General features: G+C 36.3%; 1 protein-coding gene and 1 long non-coding RNA gene across 3 annotated transcripts in view; one reads left to right on the top strand and one right to left on the bottom strand.

Annotated features, from left to right (window-relative positions):
- Window positions 1-27,279, bottom strand: part of CERKL (CERK like autophagy regulator) — a 137,960-nt gene that overhangs the window by 10,300 nt on the left and 100,381 nt on the right. The window contains exons 4-6 of the mRNA XM_077154363.1: window positions 24,282-24,345; window positions 16,055-16,197; window positions 701-775 (exon numbers count right to left, since the gene is read on the bottom strand). Of these exons, the coding sequence (XP_077010478.1) occupies window positions 701-775; window positions 16,055-16,197; window positions 24,282-24,345 (282 nt within the window). The remainder of the gene's footprint in view (window positions 1-700; window positions 776-16,054; window positions 16,198-24,281; window positions 24,346-27,279) is intronic.
- On the top strand, window positions 14,016-27,049 carry LOC143677837 (uncharacterized). 2 transcript variants are annotated; one of them, XR_013172918.1, is made up of 3 exons: window positions 14,016-14,183; window positions 15,890-16,222; window positions 26,484-27,049. It is a non-coding gene; the product is annotated as an uncharacterized LOC143677837 (long non-coding RNA). The 2 variants fall into 2 exon arrangements; XR_013172919.1 differs by lacking the exon at window positions 14,016-14,183 and adding an exon at window positions 15,385-15,486.

The following is a 27,279-nucleotide window of genomic DNA, read 5'->3' on the forward strand; positions in this document are numbered from 1 at the left end:
AATAGTTTGTACTACTACATACCATGATAAACAGCCTTGCTTTCTCTTCAATTCTCATTGCCTACAACTACTTTATTAGTCATTTGTAAACTTTTTTGCCATTAGTATTAAGTGAACAAACACAAAGCAATAAATTTTGCAGCATGTTGCTACTTCATATAAAACATGGATGGGGAAGTAAAGTTGAAATAGATTTGCAAAGTAAATTTAGGTTTAACAGTATATTTTTATTGCTTTTATCTATACTTATGTATTTTGCAACAACTGAGATAATAAAAGGTCTAGCAAGTCCACATAGGTTGAAATTTTTTCTTGTGTTTTTTTAAAAAAAACTGTAGTCCAAATAAATAAATAAAATCATAGTCCTAGAGTCTGGATAGAGTCAAACAAAAGTGTCTGATATACTTAAACAGCATGCTTGGATTTTCTTAACTTTTCTGGTCATAAAATTGTGACTTTGAACATCATTACAGTATTTTTTCTATCAAGATCATGGTAAAACTTCATTTACTGCTCTTTACAGAAACCTGTATTCTGAAAAGGTAGGCAATCCAAACAGTGAGCCTTTGACTATTTGGCATTTGTTTGTTAGTCAGTCATTTCTCTGCCTTTCCTTTGATAAGTATAAAAGACATGAAATACCTTTGTGTGTAAGTAAGAACTCCCAATAAGACGTGAAAATCCTTGGAAGAATTCTTACCCATTATAATGTGCAAAGTTGCTGTTACCACATGAGGGATCCCAAGAAGAGAATGTGCCAATATGTTAGTAGAGCCTGCCAAATCATTAAAAAACATGTATGGTCAGCATAACATATGCTTTAAATTAACAATTGCTCTTAGTTATATAGATGTCACTATATAATGTTCAGATGAAAAATTAACGGACTTTTTCAAGGGCGGGGTAGGGCAGAGGATTGCTATTTTCGTTACATGTGCTACAGTATTGAACTTTTTAAACTTTATATATGATTTATTATATAAAAATAAAAACTAAACTTAGGCCAGCTATGAGGACCAGGTGATAAACTGTGCATTAAATTTGAGAGCCCTGAGGAATCCTTAGCACAGAACCCTGCACACACATAATAAATGATAAGATACTTAGAAGGTTGAAACCATTATTACTAATCAATCTGCTATAGTTACTCTAGAACCAAAAAAGAAGAATGCCCTGCCCTTAAGGAACATGCCAACTATTTGGATAGCAAAACAGGCCAAATGCTTGCAAATGTCAAGCACTACAATCCTTTGAATCCACTGACCATCAGTAACCCAACGAATTCCAAGTGAACTTTCACATCTAGCACCTTCTCTGCCCTGACTTCTGGTCCTAAAGCATCTTCCAGGGAACTAAGATTTCTCACACCAACGACATCAATGCCATTAGTCTCTCTTCTAAGGCTTCCTTCCACTTTGCCCTCTGTGCACAGCCTTACATAAATTTGATGAAAATTTCCAAAAATTAAATGTCACCATTTCTTAGTTTCCACAGATGATATGTGCTCTCATGTTTTTATATTTCTTAGGTCCCTGGGGGGAGGTGTCATGGAGAGCAGGGTCTCTGTCATCCGGGTATAAATCTTAACCCTGAAGCTTGATCATTAAACCTTTCTGACTTCAAGTTTGTCCATGGTCATCTTAAACTTGAATCATCTGGGGTGATTATTAAAAATATAAGATTCCAGGGCCCTACCTATACCTAATGAGTTAGAAATGCTATGGAGTTAGGAATTTACATGGTTCTCCAGGAGAGTTAGCTCACAAGCTTTTAAAATCACTCATATAAAAAAGTTATTCACAAACATCAAACTTTAGAAAACAAAAATAAAAGATCGAAAAATAGGCCATTTCTGGTACTACAATATTCAAAATTGAGTACAAATGCATGTTTCCATCCCACAATTACTTCCAAAGTATTCCAACTGAACTGGATTTGGGTGGTGGAGGCATGAAATACATTATTATATGTGAGTGAAATGGATGATACAGTTCTCTTCCCCTTCAAGCTCTAAGCAACGAAATTAAGCACAGGTTAAGGATTTTTATTTATTCAAAAACATTTATTCAGCCTCTGACATGTACTAGTCATTTAGATACAACAAGGAAGTATATATGAATATAGTCTTACTCTTCAGGAAATTTTAAGTTTATTATGCAGTTGTCAAATATACACAAAAGTACAGAGAATCTTAGAATAAATTTCCAGTGATGTCATCAGCACGGCAACACACGACACCCCCTGGAAAAGTCTTCCCTTAGAATAAACTAATAAAAGGATAAATCCCACTTACTTGAACCTCTGGAGGATGATAGAGACTGGGGAAGGGACTCCAACCTGCTAAATCAAAGAAAAGGAAAAGAATCTCCCACATCAGGTAAGAGATTTCCACCTCGGACCTCCCCCCACTCAGTCCTGTAGGGAGCTCCTTGGAGGCAGCATGACCCAGCTCCTTCCTCCCACAGATGCAAGCTACAGACCACTCACAGCAGGGAGTTAGAACCCCACACATATCCAGGCACAGGAACCCAAGTCCACGGAGACTGAGAGCAGAGCACAAGCAGATGAGGAGTGCCACATACAAAAGGCACCCAGGGTAAAAAAAAAAAAAAAAAAAGAGGGCGACCAGGGCAGAACTGTTAGCAGGATTCAATCCAGTCTCTGTTTACTAATCTACCTAAATGCAAATGGACCTTTCTAGATTGGCCCCATCTAGATCCCTGGGGTGAGAAACCTTAATGGGAAAGAAACTAAAAGCAGAAAAGCCTCACCGAAAGAAAAGTGGGGGGAAGGGAAGGGGATAACTGAACTGCTGTAAGGCAGGACAGGTCTCAGAACCGAAAAGTATAAGGAAAAGGGACAATGAGTGAAGGAGAGAATTTAAACAAATCACAGAAGTTAGGGAAACAATTCTGCACAAAAACAAACAGAACAGAACAAGATTCCCAGAGAAGAAACAGAAAAGGAAGCTCTCACTTAGAGGTGAAACAATTGCACAAAAAGTACAAATCTTAAAGAGTTCCACATATGTAGAACAAGAAAAAGGTGATAAAGAGCTAAAAACATCTAAAGAGTTAAACAAGGGCTATTCTAAAGGTCCAGAATAAGTTGGACCAAACATCAAAGAAGAGCTTTAAAACAAAGCCAATCAACAATAAAACCTTAGGCCAGAGGGAGAAACTGACCTTCAAGGTTAACTCATCAAGATAATCAGATGCTCAGCATCAGAAACTAATTTCAAAACAAATCCAAGTCAACTCAAAGACATGGAGGAAAATATAAATATAGAGCTAAAGATATTAAGAAGGCACTGGGTGAGCATAGAGAAAAATTTGAAAGTTTAAAAAGAAAAGTGATAGAAGTTATGGGGATGAAAGGCACAATAATGTGGACTGAAAACACACTAGAGGTATACAACAGTAGATCTGAACAGGCAGGAGAAACAGAGAGAATCAGTGAACTAGAAGACAGGACAATTTAAATCATACAGTCAAAAGAAAAGATAGAAAAAAAAGAGCAGTGGCTCAGGGATTTGAGTGATAGCATGAAGTATACAAACGTATACATCATGTGTGTCCCAGAAAGAGAAAACAAGAGAATGGAGAAAGAAAGAACTTTTGAAGAACTAATAGCCCAAATTTCCCACCTCTAATGAAAGACATAAATATACATGTACAATAAGCTCAACATACTCCAAATAAAATAAGCCATAATTAACTTATTCTGAGACACATACCAATAAGAATGTCAAATGAGACAAAGAGAATTTTGAAAGCAGCAAGAGAATAGCAGTTTGTCATATGTAAAGAATCTTCAGTAAGACTAAGTGCCAATTTCTCATCAGAAATCATGGAGGCAAGAAGAGAGTGGGATGGTACATTTAAGGTATTGAAAGAGAAATACTGCGAACCCCAAATACTTTATTCATCAAAACTGTCCTTCAAAAATGAGGGAGGGTGGGCTGTGTGACGGTGGCTCAACAGGCAGAATGCTCGCCTGCCGTGCCAGAGACCTGGGTTCGATTTCCAGTGCCTGCCCATGTAATAAAAAAAAAAAAAAAGGAGAGTTTAAAATATTCACAGATAAACAGAAACTGAGAGAGTTCATCAACAAAAGACCTGCCCTATCAGAATTACTAAAGGGAGTTCTGAAGGATTATAGGAAAAGACAGAAGAGAATGACTTTGGGTACTGTGAAGATATGAAGATCTTCAGCAAAGGTAACTAAAAGGGCAAATACAAATACAATAGTTCTCTATCCTCAATCGACAACTCTATGCTTTAATTCCTATAAGAGTCAGAATACAATTGAACAAGAAAAGGGCATATTTCCTGATAATGGACACCCAACACATAAAAAGGTAAAGTGAGACAAAACCAACATATACAGGTAAATAGAGGGATATGGGAGCAGAAGAAATGTATGCTATTAAAGCTAAGTTGGTATATTCTCAAACTGGTAGCTTATAAAAGTAGGTTGTTCTGGTTTGCTAGCTGCCAGAATGCAACATACCAGAAACAGAATGGCTTTTAAAAGGGAATTTAATACGTTGCTACTTTACCGTTCTAAGGCCGAGAAAATGTCCCAATTAAAACAAGTCTATAGAAATGTCCAATCAAAGGCAACCAGGGAAATACACCTTGGCTCAAGGAGGCCGATGAAGTTCAGGGTTTCTCTCTCAAGTGAGAAGGCACATGGTGAACACAGTCATGGTTTCTCTCTTGGCTGGAAGGGCACATGGCGAGCACGGCATCATCTACTAGCTTTCTCTCCTGGCTTCATGTGTCATGAAGCTCCCTGGGAGGTATTTTCCTTCTTCATCTCCAAAGGTCACTGGCTCGTGAACTCTCTGCATTGTGGTGCTGCAGCATTCTCTGCTCTCTCCAAATCTCTCATTTTCTAAAATGTTTCCTCTTTTATAGGACTCCAGAAACTTATCAAGACCCACCCAAATGGGTGGAGACATGTCATCACCTAATCCAGCTTAACAACCACTCTTTATTAAATCACATCTCGGGAGATGATCTGATTACAGTTTCAAATATACAGTATTGAATAGGGATTATTCCGCCTTTATGAAATGGGATTTTGATTAAAACATGGCTTTTCTAGGGTCCATACATCCTTTCAAACCAGCACAGTTGTGTAATACAAACTCCAGAGTAACCACAAAGAAAATATTTTAAAAATATACGGGAAAACAAATGACAAAGGGACCAACAAGTACATCACAAAAGATCAACTCTACAGAAAAGGAGATTACAATAAAGGAAAAGAGAGGCAAAAAAAGTATGACACAAAGTCCAAAGAACAACATAGCTAAAGCTTGAAGTAAGTATTGCCTTTACAATAACACTGATTGCTAATGGATTAAAATCCCCAAAGGCACAGATGGGGAGCACGTATAAAAAAGCCTGATCCAACTGTACGTTGTTTACAAGGTACTCACCTTAGACCTAAAGACACAAATCAGCTGAAAGTGAAAGGATGGAAAAGGATATGCCATGCAAACAGTAATAAAAAAGAGCTGGGGTTGCCATACTAATATTAGATAAAAGAGATATTAAAAGTCAAAACCCAGCTGTTACAAGAGACAAAGGAAAACACTTTATATTAATAAAAAGGTCAACCCATCAAGAAGAAATCACAACCACAAATATCTATGCACCTAACCACGGTGCTGCAAAGTACATAAGGCAAACACTAGCAAAACTGAAGGAAAAAATAGACACCTCTACAGTAACAGTTGGGGAGGTCAGTACACCACTGTCATCAAATGATGGGAAAATCTGGACAGAAGATCATTAAGGAAACAGAGCACTTGGATGAAATGATAAATGAACTAGACCTAACAGATATCTACAGAACATTGCACCCCAAAACAGCAGGATATATATTCTTCTCAATTGCACATGATCATTCTCCAAAGACAACCACATATCGGGTCAGGAAATAAGTCTCAATAGATTTTCAAAGATGGAAATTATGAAAGATTCTTCTCTGATTATAATGGAATGAAGCTGGAAATCAATTACAGGCAGAGAACTGGAAACTCAAAAAAATACATGGAAGTGAAATAACACATTCAAATTATCAGTGGATCAAAAAGTAAATTACAAGAAAAGAAAAAAAAAGAAAAAAAGAAAAAAAACCAAAAAGTAAATTACAAGGTAAATCAGTATATATCTCAAAACAAATGAAAATGGGATACAGCATATCAAAACTTATAGGATTCAGTGAAGGTAGTGATCAGAGGGACAATAAGAAACCTATAAGCTTACATTCAAAAGAAAGAAAGAACTTAAATCAAAGACTGAACTGCACACTTGGAGGTATGAGGGGGAAAAAAAAAAAAAAACCAGCAAACTAAACCCAAAGCAATCCAAAGGAAAGAAATAAAGATTAGGGCGGAAATAAATGAAACAGACAACAAAAAAAGCAAAAAGCATTAACAAAACCAAAAGCTGGTTTCTTGAGGAGATCAATAAAATTGGCAACCTCTTAGTGAGACTGACAAAAAATAGAAAAGAGAAGATGCAAGTAAATAAAATCAGAAAGGGGTATTCTACTTTCTGATATTACTACTTTCTGATATTACTACTGTACCTACAGAAATAAAAAGGATCATGAGGATACTATGAACAAATGTATGCCAACAGATTAAGACAATTTAGATGAAATGGAAAAAATTCCTAGAAACACATGAACAACTTAAACTGACTCAAGAAGAAATGGAAGATCTCAAGAGACCAATTACAAGTAAAAATATTGAATCAGTCATCAAAAACCTCCCAAAAAAGAAATGCCTAAGACCAGATGGCTTCACAGGTGAATTCTACAAAATATTCCTAGAATAATTAATGTCACCCCTGCCCCACCTCTCCCCAAAAAATGAAGAGGAGGGAACATTACCTGACTCATTCTATGAGGTCAACATCACCCTAATATCAAAGCCAGATAAAGAAACTACAAAAACAGGAAATCACAGACCAATTTCTCTTATGAATAGAGATGCAAAAAAACTAACAAAATACTATCCATTCAAGTAAAAAATGCATTAAAAGAATTATACACCATGATTAAGTAGGCTTTATCCCAGGTATGCCAGTTTGATGCATCATAAAAAATTAAATTAATGTAGTACACCACATTAACAGCAGAAAGGAAAAAAAATCCACAAGATCATCTCCACTGACACAGAAAAGGTGTTTGATAAAATCCAGCCTGCTGTCTTGATAAAAACACTTAGGAAACTAGAAATGGGAGGAAAGTTCCTCAAGATGATAAAGGAATATAAGAAAAATCCACAGCGAACATCATACTCAATGGTGAAAGATTGAAAGCTTTCCCTCTGAGAAGTGAAACAAGACAAGTATGCCCATTGTCAAATTGTACTGGAAGTTCTAGCCAGAGCATCAGGCAAGAAAAAGAAATAAAAAGCATCCAAATTGGAAAGGAAGAAGTAAAATTTTCTTTTGCAAATGACATGATCCTGTATAGAAAGAGTACAAAAAATCTATAACAAAGCTACCAGAGCTAATAAACCAATTCAGCAAAGTGGCAGGGTACAAGATCCACATGCAGACATCAGCAATGTTTCTATATACTAGTAATGAGCAATATGAGGAGGAAATTAAGAAAAAATTCAACTTATAATAGCAACTAAAATATCTAGGATCAAATTTAACCTAGTATGTAAAGGGCTTATACACACACATACAAAAGCTACAAAAGAAATCAAAGAAGAGTTAAATAAATGGAAGGATCATGGAGTTCATGGATTAAAAGACTAAATATTGTTAAGCTGTCAATTCTACGCAAAATGATCTATAGATTCAACACATTTTCAAACAAAATTCCAAAAGCCTATATGCAGAAATGGAAAAGCCAATTATCAATTTTATTTGGAAAATCTTGGGGCCCCAAACAGTAAAAACCATCATGAAAAAGGAGAATGAAGTGGGAGGAGGCACACTTCTTGATTTCAAAGCTTATTACAAAGTCACAGTTGTCAAAACAGCATGATACTGGCACAAGGATAGATATACAGACCAATGTGATTAAGTTGAGAATTCAGAAATAGACCTTCACAACCACAGCCAATTGATTTTTGAAAAGGTCATCAAGCTCACTCAATTGGGAAAGGATAGAGTCTTCAACAAATGGTGTTGGGATATCCACATGCAAAAGAATGAACGAGGACCCCTATCTCACAGTTTCACTAAAAACTAACTCAAAATGGATCAAAGACCTAAATACAATAACAAAAAAGTCTTGTACCCAGGACTATAAAACTTCTAGAAGAAAATGTGTCTTCAGAATCTTCTGTATGCAATGTTTACCCAAACCACAAGCATCAGAAGAAAAAATAGGTAAGTATAGGTAAGTAGGACCTTACCAAAATTAAAAACTTTTGTGTATCAAAGGACTTTATTATGAAAGTAAAAATACACCTACTCAATGGGAGAAAATACATGGAAACCATATATCTAATATGGGTTTAATATCCAGAATATATAAATAAATCCTACAACTCAACAATAGAAAATTACAACCCAATTTAAAAATGGGCAAAAGACTTGAATAGATGTTTCTCCAAAGAGGATATCAAAGTGGCTAAATGTACATGAAGATTTTTTATATCATTAGCTATCTGGCAAATGCAAACAAACAAAAATAAACACACTGAGATATCATTTCAAACCCATTAGAATGGCTAGTATTAAAAAAACAGACAATTATAAGTGTTAAAGAGGATGTAGAGTTATAGGAATACTCATTTATTGCTGGTGGGAATGTAAAATAGTGCAGCCACTGCTGAAGACAGTGGAGCAATTTCTCAGAAAGCTAAATATAGAAATACCATATGACCTGGCTATCCCACTACAAGGCATATACCTCAAAGAATTGAAAGCAGGGACTGGAACACATATATTTACAAACCAATGTTCATAATGGTATTATTCCCAGTTGTCAAAGATGGAAGCAACTCCTATGTCCATCAACCAATGAATGTATAAAAAAAATGCAGTATATGTATATATGGAATATCACTCAGCACTAAAAAGGAATGAAGTTCTGTTTCATGTGACTAATGGATGAACCTTAAAGACAATATGTTGAGTCAAATCAGTCAGACACAAAAGAATAGATATATCATCTCACTAATATGAAATAATTCAAATAAGCAAATTCATAGAAATAGAATCTAGAACATACATTTCCAACGACTAGAATGGGGGCAGGGAATGGGGAATTAATGCTTAAGTTGTACAGAATTTCTATTTGGATTGATAGTAAAGCCTTGGAAATAGATGGTTGTGACGGTAACGCAACATTGTGAGTATAATTAACAGCACTGAATTATACATGCGAAAATGTGGTTAAAAGGGGAAAATTTAGGTCATATACATAATAGAATTAAAATTGAAAGATAAAAATAGGACTTTACAACACAGTAAAAGCTATTCTAAGCAATGGGACTATAGTTCATATCACAATTGTAAAAGTGTTCTTTCATGAATCATAACAAATGTATCACACTAATGTAAGGTGCTAGTAATAGGGTGGTATATGCAGAAAAAAATGCATGCTAATGTAAACTATAGACTATCGTTAATAGTACAAAAATAATAGGCTTTCATCAGTTGTAACAGAGGTACTACAGAATTGTAAAATACTAATTATGAGGCGTGGGCAGTATATGAGAATGCAGTACTACGTGATTTTTCTGTAACCTACAACTTCTCTAAAAAATGTTTTAAAAATAAAAAAAATTAATGTTCAAATTAAAAATCAGAAGGAATAAAACAGAAGAAATGCCCATGTATTAATCACCCAGCTTCAACAATTATCAATGTTCAGCCATTCTTGCTTATCTCTCCCATGTAGTATTTTCCTGAAATATTTTTGAATAAATATATGCTATATTCTATCTTCTAAATACTTCTGAATGCATCTCCAAGAGATAAGAACTTCTTTAAGATGTCAAAATACTATTATCATACCCCACAAAACACTATTTTAACAATATACTAAAGAAGCATCTAATACCCAGCACATGTTCAGTCTTTCTTGATCGTCTCTAAGTCTTTTTCCAGTTGATTTGGTGAATTAGGATCCCAACAAGTTCCACATATTGTATTTGATTAACATCTATCTAAATCTCTTTAAATCTATCACAGTTCCCCTTCCTTTTTCTCTTCCTCCTTTAATGCTATTTATGTATTGAAGAAGATGGTGGATTAATTTTCCTGTGGGGTTTCTCAGTGTTGAATTTGGCTGATTCTATCCTCATGATGATGTTTAACATGAGGCTCTCTCCTCCCTGCTTTCTGTAAATGGGTGGTTGGATCTAGAGTCTTCCGTAGACTTAGGTTTAATTGGGAGTGAGGTGGGAGAACACTTCGCAGATTTTGTTATATGCCTTCTATTATTGCATTAAATCAGGAGCTACATCTGTTTTGTTTTGTTTTGTTTTTGCTTTTAATGCTATTAAAGATTGAGCATTGTTTTCATTCTGACACACTTATTTTAAAGTTTCTGGCAATTGCCCTTTTAAGATCATGCTTCAATTTATAAAGTTGCATTTCAGACATGCAAACTTTTTCTCAATGGAATATAGTTAGGAACAGTAAGTATAGTTTTTAATCACATATTAGAATTTGGACCATTTCCAAATTCATTTTTATTATATTTGTAAAATATGCATGCTGTGTGTTACATGTATGTTGATGAGTATACATACGTGTATATATATATGCATGTGTGTTTAAACATGTATGTTTGTGTTTATTTATATATTTTTCCACTGATAAAAATACTTTCTTTGTACTTTCTCTCCATCAAGAAGTTCCTATTCCATGGAATATTAGAAACTTTAGATATTACGGTTTACCAAAAAATAAAAAAGATAAATGACTAATAAACTCTTAGGAGAATAAACCATGATGGGTGATATAAATTCCAAGCATGGGCAGTAAGGCATATGATGTATCATATAAATAAACTTTTTAATGTCACTCTTTTATTGCTTTTCTTTACACCCTTAAGCATGATTAATTCCTCCCTCTTTTGTGTATATCACATTTAGTATATATCACATTGTATTGCTACTTCAGATTTGATTTGGAGTCTGGACTCCCTGTTCCTTGAATTTCTTTAGAGTAGAGAATGTCATTTTCATTGGCAGCTTAGATGCACAGTGAATGTTTGCTAGATTACTTGTTGAATCTTCCAATAACTTAAAAATTAGAAAAGAGTTTATAGTGTCTACTTACTCATAGATATTTTGGGATGGAAAAAGCTATTTTCTACCAAAAAAAAAAATGCTTGTTATATCAAAGCCTACTCCATCTAACTGTGATGAATGGGCTTTTAACTTCTAAAACAAAATGAGGATCAAAAGTGGAAGGATAACCCTGATGAACAGAGTAATGCATAATGAATAAGAAAAAGACAAAATAACAATAATGCACATAAAGGATGCTCTAAATATATTTAATCATTCTTAAAGATAAGCTCCCACCAAATGGGAGTCTCCTCTATTACCTGAGAGACAAAGACCTCCTAGATAAAGAAAATATTGACTTCCATGGTATTCTCTAGTATGAAGTCTGTATTGAGACATTATAGGTTGATTTCTGATTTCCATATTATCAGGACAATTTTAAAACCTTCATGAATTTTCCCACCAGATTGCAGAAGGAAAGAGCTCTCCCAATTCAGGCTCCTATAAAATGTATGTGTCTGAGATCTTGGAATAAAAGGCTTGCTTCAGAAGAAGATACCAGCTAGCTCCTCTCATTTCAAAGAGGTAAAAGCTGTCTAAAATGGATAAGAAAGTGAATTAATCTACAATTATCCTTGAATTAAGGAAGAAATATGGGGAAGAAGTATAACAGCAGCCAAGAGCTGCAAATGCACGTACATGGTATGCAAATGAGTTATCAAGGCCAAAGGGCAGTCCCCTGATTTGTCATTCAGAAGCAATCCTGTATGGTCACAGGTAATTCTTTCAATTTGTGACCCTTTGATCACAATCCTTTGATATGTGTTTCAATAGCTCAGTCATTACCAAACAAGACTATGATTAAAATAAAAATCATCATCAGGTTCCTATCTAAGCATTAACAATCACCTAGCCTCTAGTAACACCAGTGCATAGAAAAGTAAAGTCCAGCTCAACCAATTGATAAGGTGGTTTCAACTGATTCACCAAAGGGAAAGTTCTGCTCCAAACTTTGTCACTCAGAATATGGCCCACAGTCCAGCAGCAATCACCTGGGCACTTATTAAGATGTTGAATCTCAGACCCATTCCCGAACTATTGAGCAGAGTCTGCACTGTAAAAGATTCTCAGGTGATCTGTATGCACAATCCACTTGGGAAAGTACTCCTCTAAAATATATGGTCCATGGATCAGTAGCATCAACAATTCCTGGGGGCTTGTTAAAAATGCAAATTTGTGGGTTCCACCACCTATCCACAGAAACAAACTATATAGGAGTAGGACTCAAGCATCTCTGTTTAAGCAAATTCCCAGAGTGAGTCTTATGAACCCTTCAGGTTGGAATTCAGGTTTGGAATAAGTGCTCTGGAAACCTGTTATTCAGTAGATCTTTACCTAGGAACTGGCTACTCACGCTTTTTCAGTTTTCCTTTGGCCCTCCACAGCCTGCTCTTTGGCTGTCTAATTGTTAATTAATTTGCGATGGGGGGGGGGGGGACAAATCAACCTATTTTGTTTCCCAGGCAGATTTATGGTAAATATTTTAGAGGAGGCCACGTAATTGGAGTGAGATACTTAGGATCATCGATGGATTGCTATACTCCATGAAACACATTTCCCCCATTATCATGAAAGCATTCTTCTAGAAAAGCTATTAAAAACCATAATGTAATGTTGTCTTGTACAATAGAGAATGATACAAATTATGAACTCAAGAAAATAAAGACCTTTTTCCCTGTGAACTTGAAGTACGCTGAATATGATGAAACACACATTCTTTTAGAATTCTACAGAACCCCTCTGCAACATTTCGTTAATTCTGTAGAACTTTCTATTGATAGTAAGCATGACCAGAAGTCAGCAAACTTCTGTCATCATCTACGCGGAATCTGCACCTTAGTCCTTAAACATGGTTTTTATACTGTAAAGAGAAAAGGAAAGTTCCTGAGGAAGATGGAGTTAAAATTATAAAACCAGAGATCGTCCTATATTTTTGCTGGATAATCTGAAAGATGGATCACATTTTGTTTCAGGAAATTGGACTCTATTTGAAAAGATGTTTACATGACAAAAGAACATGTTGCTCACAGAAGTAACGGTGTAATTTTAACGTTCTCACAAAAGCTATAAATGTCCTAGCTCAAGGTAAACATTTTAATTAGCCTGAAAAGTTATTTTTCTTAGCACTCCAGCTCCTTCACTCACCACCCCCTCCACAAACCAGCTAAATGTGCCAAATACAAAAAGTAAGAACAGTTCACGTAAAGAATGAGGGATGAAGGTACCAGGCAGAAACCATAGAGGCCAAAAACAAAAAAAAAAAAAGAATTAAAAAATTGTCCTTGGAAGAACAAGTACTTCTGCAGAACAATTAACTTAATTAACCAGACACCATGAATATTCATAAGGCTGTTAATGTCTCTCACATCCAGACAGATAAATGTGATGTAATGACTTCCTAGTCAAGCATATCTAAAATTCTCATGAAAACTGCACCTACACTTTGGTTCTTTGCCTGAAATATCATAGAAATTAACAGTCCCTCGGCAATATTTTATTCTCCTTTAATTAATTGGCAAGCATGAATTTATTTATGCAAACTCTATAGGAATATATGGCTCACAGCCATCAGTGTATGGATTGAGCCTTGTTTTACAACAACTGGATTGCTTTTTTATTTTTATGTCCTCTCGGGCTTTTTTCTCTGCCCACCCCCCTCCCCTTTTAATCGGAATCTCTCTGTATAGTTCCTTAGCACCAGTTCCCATAGCAACAAACACCATCGCTAATGGCCAGCAGTTCAAATACAGGCTTCCCCACATCTGATCCATTTGAATCTGACCATAATTCAGCAGCTTAGTCTGTCGGCTCAGTGGAGTAATTTACTAAACACTCTCCCTCTGGGTCTCTCTCCAGGAGGCAAATGGCTTCAAAAGCAGACTGTCTCTTCATGGTTAGAAGCTTGGAAACTTCCTGCCTAGCTCTCGTTCCCATTTTCTGCCTATCAAAACCCTGACTAGGCACAGAGTCCTCATATTAAATACATCCCATACATGACTTTCTCCTCCTAATAGGTGGAATCATTAGGCTGGAACTCCGATACAGCCCTGAGAGTCAGAGTTTTGGCACCATGCGGTACCTTCTAAACAAAAAAGCTTTAAAATGGCGTTTCTACAAATATCCATTGTTTATAGAGGATGCTTTTAAAATCAGAAACATGCTTTAAACATATAATAGTCAATAGAACGCGATGGCATTCCTTTATAAAAATCTGATTTACATGTTTAAAAGATAAGCATAACCACCAGAATTTGTATTTGATCCACTTCGTGTCAAATGCATACCTGCCGGGGCAGCCATCTTTCCACTTTGGACACATGGCAGTTAATAAATAACCTCAGGAGTGTAAGCACTAATGAAGAGAAAAAGTGACCTACACACGTCCAATTTGCGTGGTGGGAAATGTTGGAAAAATTCCGCCATCACAGTCAGAGCTACTAAAATGACACAGAAAGGTCAAAGTGCTGGCCTAAAATGAATCTTTTTTTTTTTTCAACTGAGTTAAGGTTCTTTTTTTTGTCTGGCACTAGAAATCATTATAGGTTCTTCTCTCTATATTTTTAAATTATCAGGACACATCCTTTTATTTCTCTCTTTCTAAATTCTTGTTTTTATGAGAGACTTTAAAAGGGTATTTGGATAATTTTGTTTCTTGTCAATTTAACAATATTAAGTATAATGAAAATGCTACTCAATGAATGTCATCAAATGGATTGAATGTTATTTTTTTAACCATGTGTATTCACTATTTTCGTAGGGAAAATTATTTCTCTTTTTTTCTTTAAGAGATAATGTGATGACCTGAAAATGGAAAAAAAAAATTTCATCACTATTTTTCATTTAAATAATAATTTCAGATGGATTAATTGTATAAAATAATACTAACAAGCAGACTGCTCCCTTAACTCTAAAAGCTTCCATTGTACCCTACTGCTTATCAAATACAATTCAGATTCTTTACTGTGACATCCAGGAATCTGCATGATTTGGGCCTATTTTGACACCATTTTCTCCCCATCAATTACCTGTTTTTACTCCTCAAACACTGCTGAGTTTTCTTACCTTTGCATATATTGTTCCTGCAACCAAGAAAGTAACTCTTATTTCTTCAGTCCAGATTCTACCCATCTTTAGGGCCTATTCCAAGTGTTAGTGAATCTATAAAGTCTTCTTTTAATTCACTCACCTCATAAACTGTGAGTACTCACTTTATGTCGTGTTCTAGTCCAGGTGCTAGAGGTGCAGCCATGAATTTAAAAGATGAAAAGCTTGGCCCTTAGGGAGCTCATCCTTTTGCACCCTGGATCCTCCTTCCAGTGGGAATTATTCCTTATTTATACTGCAATTTTGAGTTACTGCATTTTGCCTCAAATGAAATTGCAAGCAGCTTGACTGGCATTGCCTGTTACTGAAATTTCATATCTGGTACTGCCGGCCATTAGCCTCCTTTATGGCAAGGCAGAATCATCTTAATCTCATTTATTGACTGTTTATGTGGTAAACTACCCCCCCCACACACACACACAGGCACCATCTAATTTAATGTTACAACAATTTCATAATGAAATGAATCTTACAACTATTATCCCTATTTTACAGATTTTAAAGTTTCACATTTGCTGGAGGAAAAGCTGGAAGTCAATCCTGCAATTTTCAGACTTACAGTCTGTATTTTTAACTCTGTTACACTGTCCAGGATAGAAAGTACAAAGGAGAAAGATGGGAGGGGACGTTAATTTGACAAAGCCGTGGACACTGCCTTGCCTGCTGGGATCACACCGAGAGGAAGCTGTGCTGGGACGGGGGTCAGGACGCAGCTTGCTTCCACCCCGGCGCTCTTCTGGGCTCTAAGGAGCAGAGCGTGGGCTACCTCGCTGGCGAATCCATCTCCCCCAACACAGACGACCCTATTGGGGGACAAAGAGAAATGAAGTAAGTGAATGAAAAATCTAACTACAACTGGTAATAATTCATAAAATCTAAGCTCAAAATATTTTGTTAATCTCACACATCGTATATGACTGATCATTCACCCACAAACATTTTAGCATGTGCCAGCAGATGTGAAGACACTACACTATACAGGGAAATTTTATTTCAGAATGCAATACCCAGATAATCCCACATAGTCAAAACCGGTTTAAGCTGCATAAATAATTTCAACAAATTAACTCATATCTGGACGTGTAATTTTGCCCTAATGTCCAAGAGCACACTATTCTCGTTTTGCTTATGTTAAAATACTGTCATCTAAAATTCATCTGACTAACACAAATCAAAGTCATAAAATCTTGCTAATTCTCAATGTAGCTTTGAACAGACAGCAATAAAAATCACATAAAAATATGAAGCTTTAATTTAAGGTACTGCTAATTATCATTAGTATATGAATGCAGTCACTGCAAACCTGAACTGGTTTCCATCTCCTTGACACTGCTATTATATGGCACTTTCAAAATTAGTGTTACTATCCTTTGATCCAAGTTAGTCCTTATAATAACTTTTTAAGACTTTATGGCAAATAGACCATAGAAGGAAAATAATCCATAAGATATTAATAATTTGTTTCATAATCATTTAAATTTAAAAGATGAAAAATAATTTTAAGTGTAAAACTGTCATCAATTTACCCAAAAGGAGGGAGATTTTGCATTACTGTAAGCAGGTGTCAGAAAGCCAAGGCCTACAAGGGCCCAGAAGGAAGGGAAATGTATGCTCAGTCTACAGGAGCAGCAGCTTCTCAGTCCCGGTCCACTTACATAATAGGAGAAGTAGCTCGAGTAGAACCAGATCTGATCTTTCTAGAGCCCCTAGACTCTGGATTTGAAGTGAGTCACTGTTCTAGTTTGCAGCTGCCAGAATGCAATATACCAGAAACGGAATGGCTTTTAAAAAGGGGAATTGAATAAGTTGCTAGTTTACAGTTCTAAGGCCGAGAAAATGTCCCAATTACAAGAAGTCTATAGAAATGTCCAATCTAAGGCATCCAGGGAAAGATACTTTGGTTCAAGAAGGCCGATGAAGTTGAGGGTTTCTCTCTCAAGTGAGAAGGCACATGGTGACCACAGTCACAGTTTCTCTCTTGGCTGGAAGGGCACATGGTGAGCAAGGCATCATCTGCTAGCTTTCTCCTGGCTTCCTGTTTCATGAAGCTCCCTGGGAGGCATTTTTCTTCTTCCTCTCCGAAGGCGCTGGCTTGTGGACTCTCTGCTTCTCGCAGCTATGTCGTTCTTCTCTGCTCTCTCTAAATCTCTCTCATTCTCCAAAATATTTCCTCTTTTATAGGACTCCAGAAACTAATCAAGACCCACCCAAATGGGTGGAGACATGCCTCAACCTAATCCAGTTTAACAACCACTCGTGAGTAAATCACATCTCCAGGGAGATGATCTAATTACAGTTTCAAACATACAATGCTGAACAGGGATTAGAAGAAACTGCTGCCTTTACAAAATGGGATTAGAATTAAAACATGGTTTTTCTAGGGTACACACATCATTTCAAACCAGCACATTCTACCCTCTGGACCCTAAAAAAGACATGTTTTTCCCATATACAAAATACATTCATTCCATCACAATATCAGAAATCCTTAAACCATTTCAGTAGCAATACAAATGAAATACAAAGTTAGAAACAGCACAAACTTCTATCAAAGTTAGTTACAGGCATAGTCTGTTCTAAGGAAAAATTCCTCCATAAGGAGGAAGGAACACAGGCGTTACAGGACCCAAGCAATTTCGAAGACCCACAGGGTAAAGTCCATTAGATTTCAAAATCTGAGAGTCATTTATCTTCGGGGCCTCTGAAAGTGGCAGTCCCACCCTTTCCAAGGACCTATGCAGAGGCTTGCTTCTCTCCAAACACAACCTGGGGAACTTTGGGGAGATGACCTTTTTTTGGCTTCACCCTATACAAGCATTAGGGTCACATCCAGGCTCAACCCCTCCATGTGGTGGCGGCCTGGCTCTCGACAAACCCCAATGAATGTGCTTCACCTTCTCCAAGGCATGAGGTGCAATGACTCTTCCACTGCAACGAGGTGGAAAGCCCATTCTCTGCCTTCAGGGCAAACTCACCCTCTATATGGGCTTGGGTCCCCTGCAACGAGGTGGAAAGCCCATTCTCTGCCTTCAGGGCAAATTCACCCTCTATATGGGCTTGGGTGGGTCTGCTCTCCTAGCCCGAGTCTTCTTGACTTCAGACCCTGGCCTCCATGGTTTTGTCTCTGAAGTTATTTTTCCTCCAATGTGTCCCTTCTCTGAGCCCCCTAGTCCAGACTGGCAGCAGCCCTGTTTATACAGGTCCCATAGCACTCTCGTTGGCTTTCTATGCAGTAGCTTTGGATCATGCCCATTAGACATAAGGAGCTTCCACAAATCCTTCCTGGATAACTCTATCTCTAATCCTGGCTTTCTCTGAAATGGCTGACTGGTTCCATATTTGGACAAATCTTCATGTGGGGCACTATTCTCTGGGGTCTCCCTTTCTGGAGGCCCAGTATTTTTCAGAACTTCAATTTCTGGTTTCTTTGTATCCAAGAGTTCAGTTCTCAGCTTATCTCTTTCCTGTCACATTTCACTATAAGCTGTGAGGAGAAACCAGGCCACACTTTCCACATTTAATTTGGAAATATTTTCTGCTAAATATCCAAGTTCATAGCTTTTAACATCTGTCTTCCAGCCAAAGTCTTGTCAATTTTGCCAGATTCTCTGCTATTTTAAAACAAGGATCACCTTCCTTCCAGTCTGCAATAACATGTGCCTCATTTCTTTATAAGAACTTTTCAGATGTGTCTTCAGAGTCCACATTTCCACTGTTTCTTCAAAGCATTCTAGGCCTTCTCTATCAAGCTTCTTACAACTCTTCCAGAATCTTCCTCTTATCCATTTAAAAAGCCATTTCAACATGTTTGGTATCTGCAAACCGCAGTAGCACCCCACTCCTGGTACCAAGTTGTACTAGTTAGGGTTCTCTAGAGAAACAGAATCAACAGGAAATATTTGTAAATATAAAATTTATAAAAGTGCCTCACGTAACCTTGGGAATGTAGAGTCCAAAATCTGTTGGGTAGGCTGTGAAGCTGATGATTCCAATGAAGGGTCTGGATGAATTCCATAGGAGAGTTAGCTGGCCAAAGCAGGAAGAGAATCTGTCTCTTCTGAATCCTCCTTAGAAGACTTCCAGTGGTTAGATTAAGCATCACTCATTAAAGAAGACACTCCCCTTGGCTGATTACAAATGGAATCAGTTGTGGATGTAGCTGATGTGATCATTATTTAATTCTGTGAAATGTCCTCATAGCAAAAGACAGGCCAGAACTTGCCCAACCAGACAAAAAGGTGCCACAACCTGGTCAAGTTGACACATGAACCTGACCAGGACAGTCACCTAATATTTAAATATCCACAACTAGCTCATTCAGTATACTGAAAAATTCTATGTACCAAACAAAATAGCCTGTGGGCCATAATCAACAGAGGTTGCTGGTTCTCTAAGGTTAGGAAGCTGCAGAAAGTGGTACATCCAGAGGCAGAAGGTTACCTTTTCCATTGATTCCCTCTATCTTCCTGAGTCTTCCAATTGCTGCATCCAGGTGAGGCTGAGCTCTACGGCTGAACACAGACTGGACAAACCAGGTTTACCCTGGTTGGAAGAGACTCAGATTATGAGTCTCTGTCCTTTTGGCTAAGGGCATTATTTTCTTTTAATGTATGAATTGATTTCAGGGGTTTACAACATGACCATTGAATGAGAAGAAAGGAATTCTAAAGCACTGAGGGCTAACTATATGCCAGATACTATGCTACTCTTTTTCATTAAATCCTCAGAATTCTGAGAAACAAGCATTAACTTGATCTTTATATAAACGGGAAACCAGGCTTGATTTGAACCTCATGTGTCTGATTTCAACAATCTCTATGAGCAGATTTCCAAACATTCAATGAACTTAATTTTAACTCCTGGATCCATGCCCGTTTACTCTCCATGGTGTGTGTGGCTTAAAGGAACAATTTAAAGTCACCTGACAAAGCATCTAATTTGGCACCAAAAATTTGACTTTTACATGTAGATTGGCAACATTTCATCCCTGGAATCCTCCATCCAGGTACAGCCTCGTGTATATGTAAATTCATTGTTGGAGTTAGTAGAGATGGTCTCTGTATGAGCATGCTCTGCTAGAAAAAACTCTGAACTTCTTTCATAACATGTTGTTTTAAATCTTGTGAAATTAGTTCAAATGGTGATAATAAAGTAATATTTAGTATACAACGACTATGTGCCAGCAATGTTCTCACTGTTCTCCATGTATTAGCTTGTTTACTTTGAACAGTAACTCTATGCAATAGATACTATTATCCTCAATTCACAGATTAGGAAACTAAAGGCACAGAAAGATCAAGTAACTCTATAAGGTCATACCAATAGTAAATCATTCAACAGGGAATTGAAACAAGACAATTAGCACTAAAGTCTGTGGTTCTATTCAATATATATACTCTTTCTCTATATGAAATCCAATGAAAATAACTTTATGGACACTTTATTATTTCACAAATCAGCTTACTACCAGAACCAGCTGAATGTTAGGAAAGAATATATTTATTTATGTTGAAAACTACTGGTTCATTAACCTCATCATCAGATATAACTGCTCAGTCTAGGAAACAAAACATCATGAGAGTCTGGATATTACAGGAAAAGGTGTGTGTGCACGTATAACTTTTATAATGAGCTAATTTAACCATACTTTGGAGTTTATCTGAAACACGAACTTTAAAGTAAATAATTCTTTGCAGGTGGGTACTTCTTGTTTTCAGATAAGTAAACTTCAGGCAGAGCCCTAAGCAGAATGATTCTGCCCCAAAAAGCATAATTGGAAGCTAATATCCTCTTTCCTTTTGTAAAGGGAAATGAATATTCTTTTTAAATGGATGTGTATCTATTTGTCTATCAACAATATCATCTTTGAAATATTGAGTATATTACTGTATTTTTGGTTTAGACTTTTTCTTTATTAATTAGAGATAAGATACAGTTTTTACCTTAGTAACTAATATAGATATCATGGGCAATGTTATGGAACATCAGTCTTAGCTAGTAACATCTACATTACTGTGGTTATAGTTTAAGGTAAAATGAACAAAAGAAGAAAAAATGATGTGATTCAACAAATTACTCCTTTGAAACAAAGTGTCCGAGTGTTTATAATAGCTGGAAAGTTATGGATTGACCTTAACTACATTCACACTTATAAATTCAACTAGTACTGCTTCATATATAGTCACCTAATATTACCCTTTCTTTTCCTATTAAAATGTGCTATTCATGGCCAGTACAAATGGGGCAATACACAAGCTGAAGCTCCGAGAGTATCAGCAGTGGATCTGTGAGTACTTTCGAGAACACACTTGGATTGTACACTAGCTGTCATGAGTTACACTGTTCCTCTTGGCTTTGAAAACGTAAATGTGTCTTCATAGAAACATGTCAACATAGAAACATATGTAACATATGTAAACCTGCAATATTTTAGCAAATAGCACTTCTCAAAACTTTTTTATTGTTAAATATAACACATATACAAAGAAAAGAAAGAAAAAGCAAAGATTCTCAAAGTACACTTCAACAAGTAGATACAGAACAAATTTCAGAGTTTATTATGTATTACCATTCCACTATTTCAGATTTTTCCTTCTAGCTTCTACAAAACACTGGAGGCTAGAAGAATTTTTTTCTTTTTTGTGAAAAATAATATATTTACAAAAAAGCAATAAATTTTAAAGCACATCACAACAACTAGTTATAGAACAGATTTCAGAGTTTGGTATGGGTTACAATGCCACAATTTTAGATTTTTACTACTAGCTCTTCTAAGATACTGGAGACTAGAAGAAATATCAATATAATGATTCAGCATTCATACCTGTTTGTTAAACTCTACCTTCTCTGTATAACTCCACCATCACCTTTGATCTTTCTCTCTCTCATCTTTAGTGGTATTTGGGCTATGCCCGTTCTAACTTGATCATGTTGGAAGGGGCTGTTATAATATGGGATAGAGAGGTGGAACTAGTTGATATTCTTGAGAGGCTGGCCCCTGGCATTTCAGGATTTATCTGGTCCCGGGACCTATCTGGAGGCTGTAGGTTTCTGGAAAGTTACCCTAGTGCATGGAACCTTTGTAGAATCTTACATAATGCCCTAGGTGTTCTTTAGGATTAGCTAGAATGGATTTGGTTGGAGTTTGGCAAGATATGATAGGTCGTAATGTCTAACTGTAGCTTGCATAAGAATAACCTCGAGTAGCCTCTCGACACTATAGCAAATAGGACTTTTTAAACATTATTTGCCAAATAATTTCTCATTAATAAACAATGTGCAAAGCTTCTTTCTTCTTCTTCTTCTTCTTTTTTTTTTTTTTTGCATGAGCAGCTCCAGGAATCTCTCGCATGGCAGGCAAGAATTCTGTCACTGAGCCACCATTGTAATGCCCTCTTTCTCTCTTTCTTTTTTTCTTTCTTCCTTTTTTTAATCGAATCCATCTGCTCTATATCTAGAAATCTTTAGGTGATTTGCTAATCACTTCCTACCAATAGCTGGTCTAGAATCTGGCAAAGACACCTCAGGCTAAAGTACTCAAAGGAATGTGGGCAACTCATCAAAGTGTCATGGAATATCAAGCTTACCTCATGCCCCTCTGTGGTGGGCAACATATTAAAAGGGAAGTAGCTAACAGACATAATTTCGCTAATTACTTTTCTTAAACTTTGTACTTGCAAGATAATTTCCTACACGTGGTATATTAAACCTTCTGTCTACCTCTAAGTATAAATCTCTGAGGTCATCTCGTATCCCATACTCTTCATCCTCAATATTTATCTAATATTGCCATTCAGATTTACCCTTCTCAAATTCCTTTTTGAAACTCACATTTTACTTACTAAACTTTACTCTTCATCAGCTATTTTTTTCTCATAAGCAATATTAAACATTTTTTTAAAATATCCTGTTGGTGCTCCGTTTTTTTTGTGTTCACTTCCCTCATTAAACATTCTAATCAGAGCCTTGCACTTTAGCTGAAAGGCTCAACTGCCCTTCCTAAAGTTAAGGGCTTTTTTTCTTTTTGCCCTCTTGCTCATCACCATGTGACATAGCTAATTCACATACTCGCCACCTTTTAAAACCTGAAAAAATCCATCCCTGCAAAAAAATTATCCCTATAAGAGTATTTTTTTTTGCCTTACACATCAATTCAGTGCTTTAACAAATCAATTCAGCTCATTAAAAAACAAACAAACAAAAAAACAGCCATTTGAGTATATGTCACATGCCTTTTTTCTAATGTTTAACACCATTAAGTAACCTCTGTACACTTTACAGTGCATTGCAAGCAATAATTGGCAATGACTACTATGAATAAAATATCTATTTGGTGGTCACTAAATTATAAGAGATTATTAAATTTAGCTTTTTTTATTCATTCTGAGAATAACATATTTGTTTTTTATAAAACATTTACCCCCAAATTAATCATCGCCAAATTAACCAGCAGGTAGCTACTAAAACTATCAGTAAATTTGAAAATTAAGACCATAGTATAGTTATACCACATGACCAAAATAATATCTCCATAATGATTTTCCAGATACTCAGTTGGTTAAGTCCAAGAACTAAGGAATATAGATGCAAATGTAAATATATAAGGTAAGTAAGGGGGTGGGTTACACTATGATTTTCCACTGTATATAATTAGATCTCTTCTTTTGCTTGTCTCTGCCAGACCCTATGAGGTAGATGGGCATGCCATGTTATCATTATGTTAATTATTAGCACATGAATGTGATTGGAATAAAGCCTAACTCCAATATTACAAATACTTAAAGTTCTAGATCCAAATATATAAACATTAATAAAATCTATACAACATATAGAGATAGACAGATAGATAGACAGACAGACAGATAGACAGACAGAGGATATAACCTACCCATCAAATCCCTGGAGTTCACATTCCTGAAGCAGTGACAGAGCATGCCCTTCATATTCCGTTACTATTTTATAAAAAACAAAACACACACACAAAGTGAACATTTTAAACAATACTCTACACTTCTTAACTTGGTTTGGCAAAATAAGATAAACATGTGATATGACATGATCATTAAAAACATTTATTCCTGAATATTTATATTTTACTCATGAGAAAGAGGATAATATGTGTTCTACTGCTTCATGCAAAAGAGGGTCCTAGATTTGTTCCAACTACTATAAGTCATTTGGGGATAACCCAGACATAGTGGGTAGATAATTTACCTTGTGGCCTGTCTAGTGTTCCCTAGACACATTTCCTTTAAGTCAGAAGCCTAGAAGCAATAGTATTTTGAAAATAAGGCATATTAGCTGGCATCGAACAGTCGATGTTAAATCGTTTTGGCAACCTTAAATGAATAAATTAGCTGAAACGTTAGTGTAAGATGTACAGGGAACTGCTAGACTAAAGAGAGGAGTTGGGCATAAAAATGTAAACTGAAGCCAGCACCAAAACCGAGGAGGGTGGCCCACTGGCCCACCAGGACTCAGATCCTTAGAGAAAACGTATCTGTCAGTCTACATCGCTGTCTGCACAGTCACTGATGCCCTATGTGGTATTGCAGATGCCAGTGAAGACAGGATGAAGTAGCATAGTGCAGATGGCACTGAGCATTGCAACCACATTTAACATTTCCTAGAGCAGCTCTGCCAGAAGAGACAGCCCAGCTGCATCCACCCATCAAAGAATTCTGCTGACTGACATGTCATTGTGGATGGATTTTTTGTGTAAGAATGTGCATCATCATATGCAAGATTACATTAATCTTTCATGCCTGTCTGTCCCTGGTGCCAGCATAGTTCAAGCTTCTTCTACAATGTCTTTAGATTTTGTTAAAAATTATTAGTCTTGGTGTCTAAAATCATTCTACATCCAGCAGTGTTACATTGTAATTCTCCCATGGCTTATTCAAATGTTGCTAACAGTCACATGAATAAACCCTCTCTACATTAACTGCTAATCAGAAGAAAGCTATTACCAAATGAAAAAAAAATATTAATATTAAAGTTGGAAGGCTAAGGTAACACAAAAGATTGTCTACTGATCCTTCATTTACAACCACAGCAAGTGTTTGCAACCTGAAAATGCAAAATAATAAAGTGTCTTACATATATGCATTAAAAATAATTAAGGATATTATGAAGAAATATTTATGTTGAGAGTCAGTTCATCAAATTTTGCCCTTATACAAAAATTTATATTGATCTAGCTTTTCAAATCCAGTATTAACTTGGCTGAATGTAATGGCTGAATGCTATTTATATTTAGGAAAAATTGGAATGATATTCTATTTTTTTCCTTTGATTCGCAGATGGAATTTGAATATGCACTAATGTAAACTAAGAACAGTAATTTTTAAAGTAACATTTTAAAAGTTATATAAAATCACCAATCTGAGTCAGAAAGACAGAAAAGTTGAAAGAAACCTGACAACCCTCTTCTACAAAATATATTAGCACTATGACCAAAATGAATAAATTCCTTGGCCTAGAGAGTTTACATTCTAGAGAGAGATAGACAATATACATGAATAAAGAAATGCATGTACAATGTAAAGTAGGAATATATGATTATAAAGAAAAATAGCATAGGGTAAAAGGATAGAGAGTGATTTGGACTACTATGTAGCTATAGTAGAAGGAATTAAAATATATAATATGGTCTCTGGAATAAAAAAAGATCCAGATTCACAAGCATTCCATCCCAAATAAATGTACGTTACGCAGTGGGCTGCAAGGCAAATGCAGTTTCAAAACAACTAACCTAGACTTTTCTTCCATCTACTTTCCTTTCTCAATGAGATTGCCATGCAATGCCCCCTCTGTATAGGAAAAGTCCTCACTTTTTACAGGTCTTTAAATATAGAGTTTGCAATGCTAGGATTTCTCCATCTCTCCCCAAACTTCAGTTTAAATATTACATATTACTCCAGTAATACTACAGATATTATCTGGGATTGATAATTAATGTTGATGAGGAAATACGCTGAAATAAATCACATCAGAATTGAGTTAGACATAAGGAAAGAATTCTTGATCAGGTGATAAATTCTATAATGAGAAAAGATAATGACATGTCATTTTCCCTTCTGTCCTATAGGTACTTCAAACTTATAAGCACAAAACTGAATCTGTCATGTTCAACTTTAAATACATTCTCTCCCAAGTACATTGTTCCTTTTATCTTCCATCATCCATACTTCCCAAGTGAGAAGAATGAACTTCATCGTAGATTGTGCCTCTCTTCACTCCGTACAACCAAGCATACCCAACACCAGTCTTCTCTACCTTTGAATTATGCTGTGGAATCTCTCAGTTGCTCAACGCAAAGCCTCAGATCTGGTCACCACCATGTTTCACGTGAGCACTACAATAGCCTCTCTACCAGCGTCCCTCAAACCTCCCACGTTGGCCTGGATGACCTTTCTTGAATACGCTGAATCAGATCACTTCCCTGCCTAAAACCATATGATGGCTCTTCATTGCCTCTAGCGTATAAAGTTCCAACTCCCTAACTCACATCTCATTGTCAAAAACCGGACTGGCCTTGTACATCCACAACGAATTAAGGGGACAGTAAAAAGAACCCTCTGTCCAGAATTTTCTCTCTATCTAGCCGAATACAATACATGAAAATTTACTATTCACATTTTCATTAAACTGCAGGTAAAACTGGGAGGCGTCTTTTGTGACACTGATTTTATCAATTGTCTAGCTCTCTGTCAGGCTAGAATGGCAGTAGACATTTCCAAGGAAGGAAGGGCTTCAACTTGACCCACAAAGAGTCAAAGGGCAGCAATACAAAGAGGAGGGAGACTTGGTAAAAGTGCAAAAGTAAAAGAAACATAATTCTATAAGGAGGAGCAAGAAGAGGAAACTGACAACAAACCCAACTT

The sequence above is a fragment of the Tamandua tetradactyla genome, chromosome 3, assembly GCF_023851605.1.
Source record: "Tamandua tetradactyla isolate mTamTet1 chromosome 3, mTamTet1.pri, whole genome shotgun sequence".
Lineage (NCBI taxonomy): Eukaryota > Metazoa > Chordata > Mammalia > Pilosa > Myrmecophagidae > Tamandua > Tamandua tetradactyla.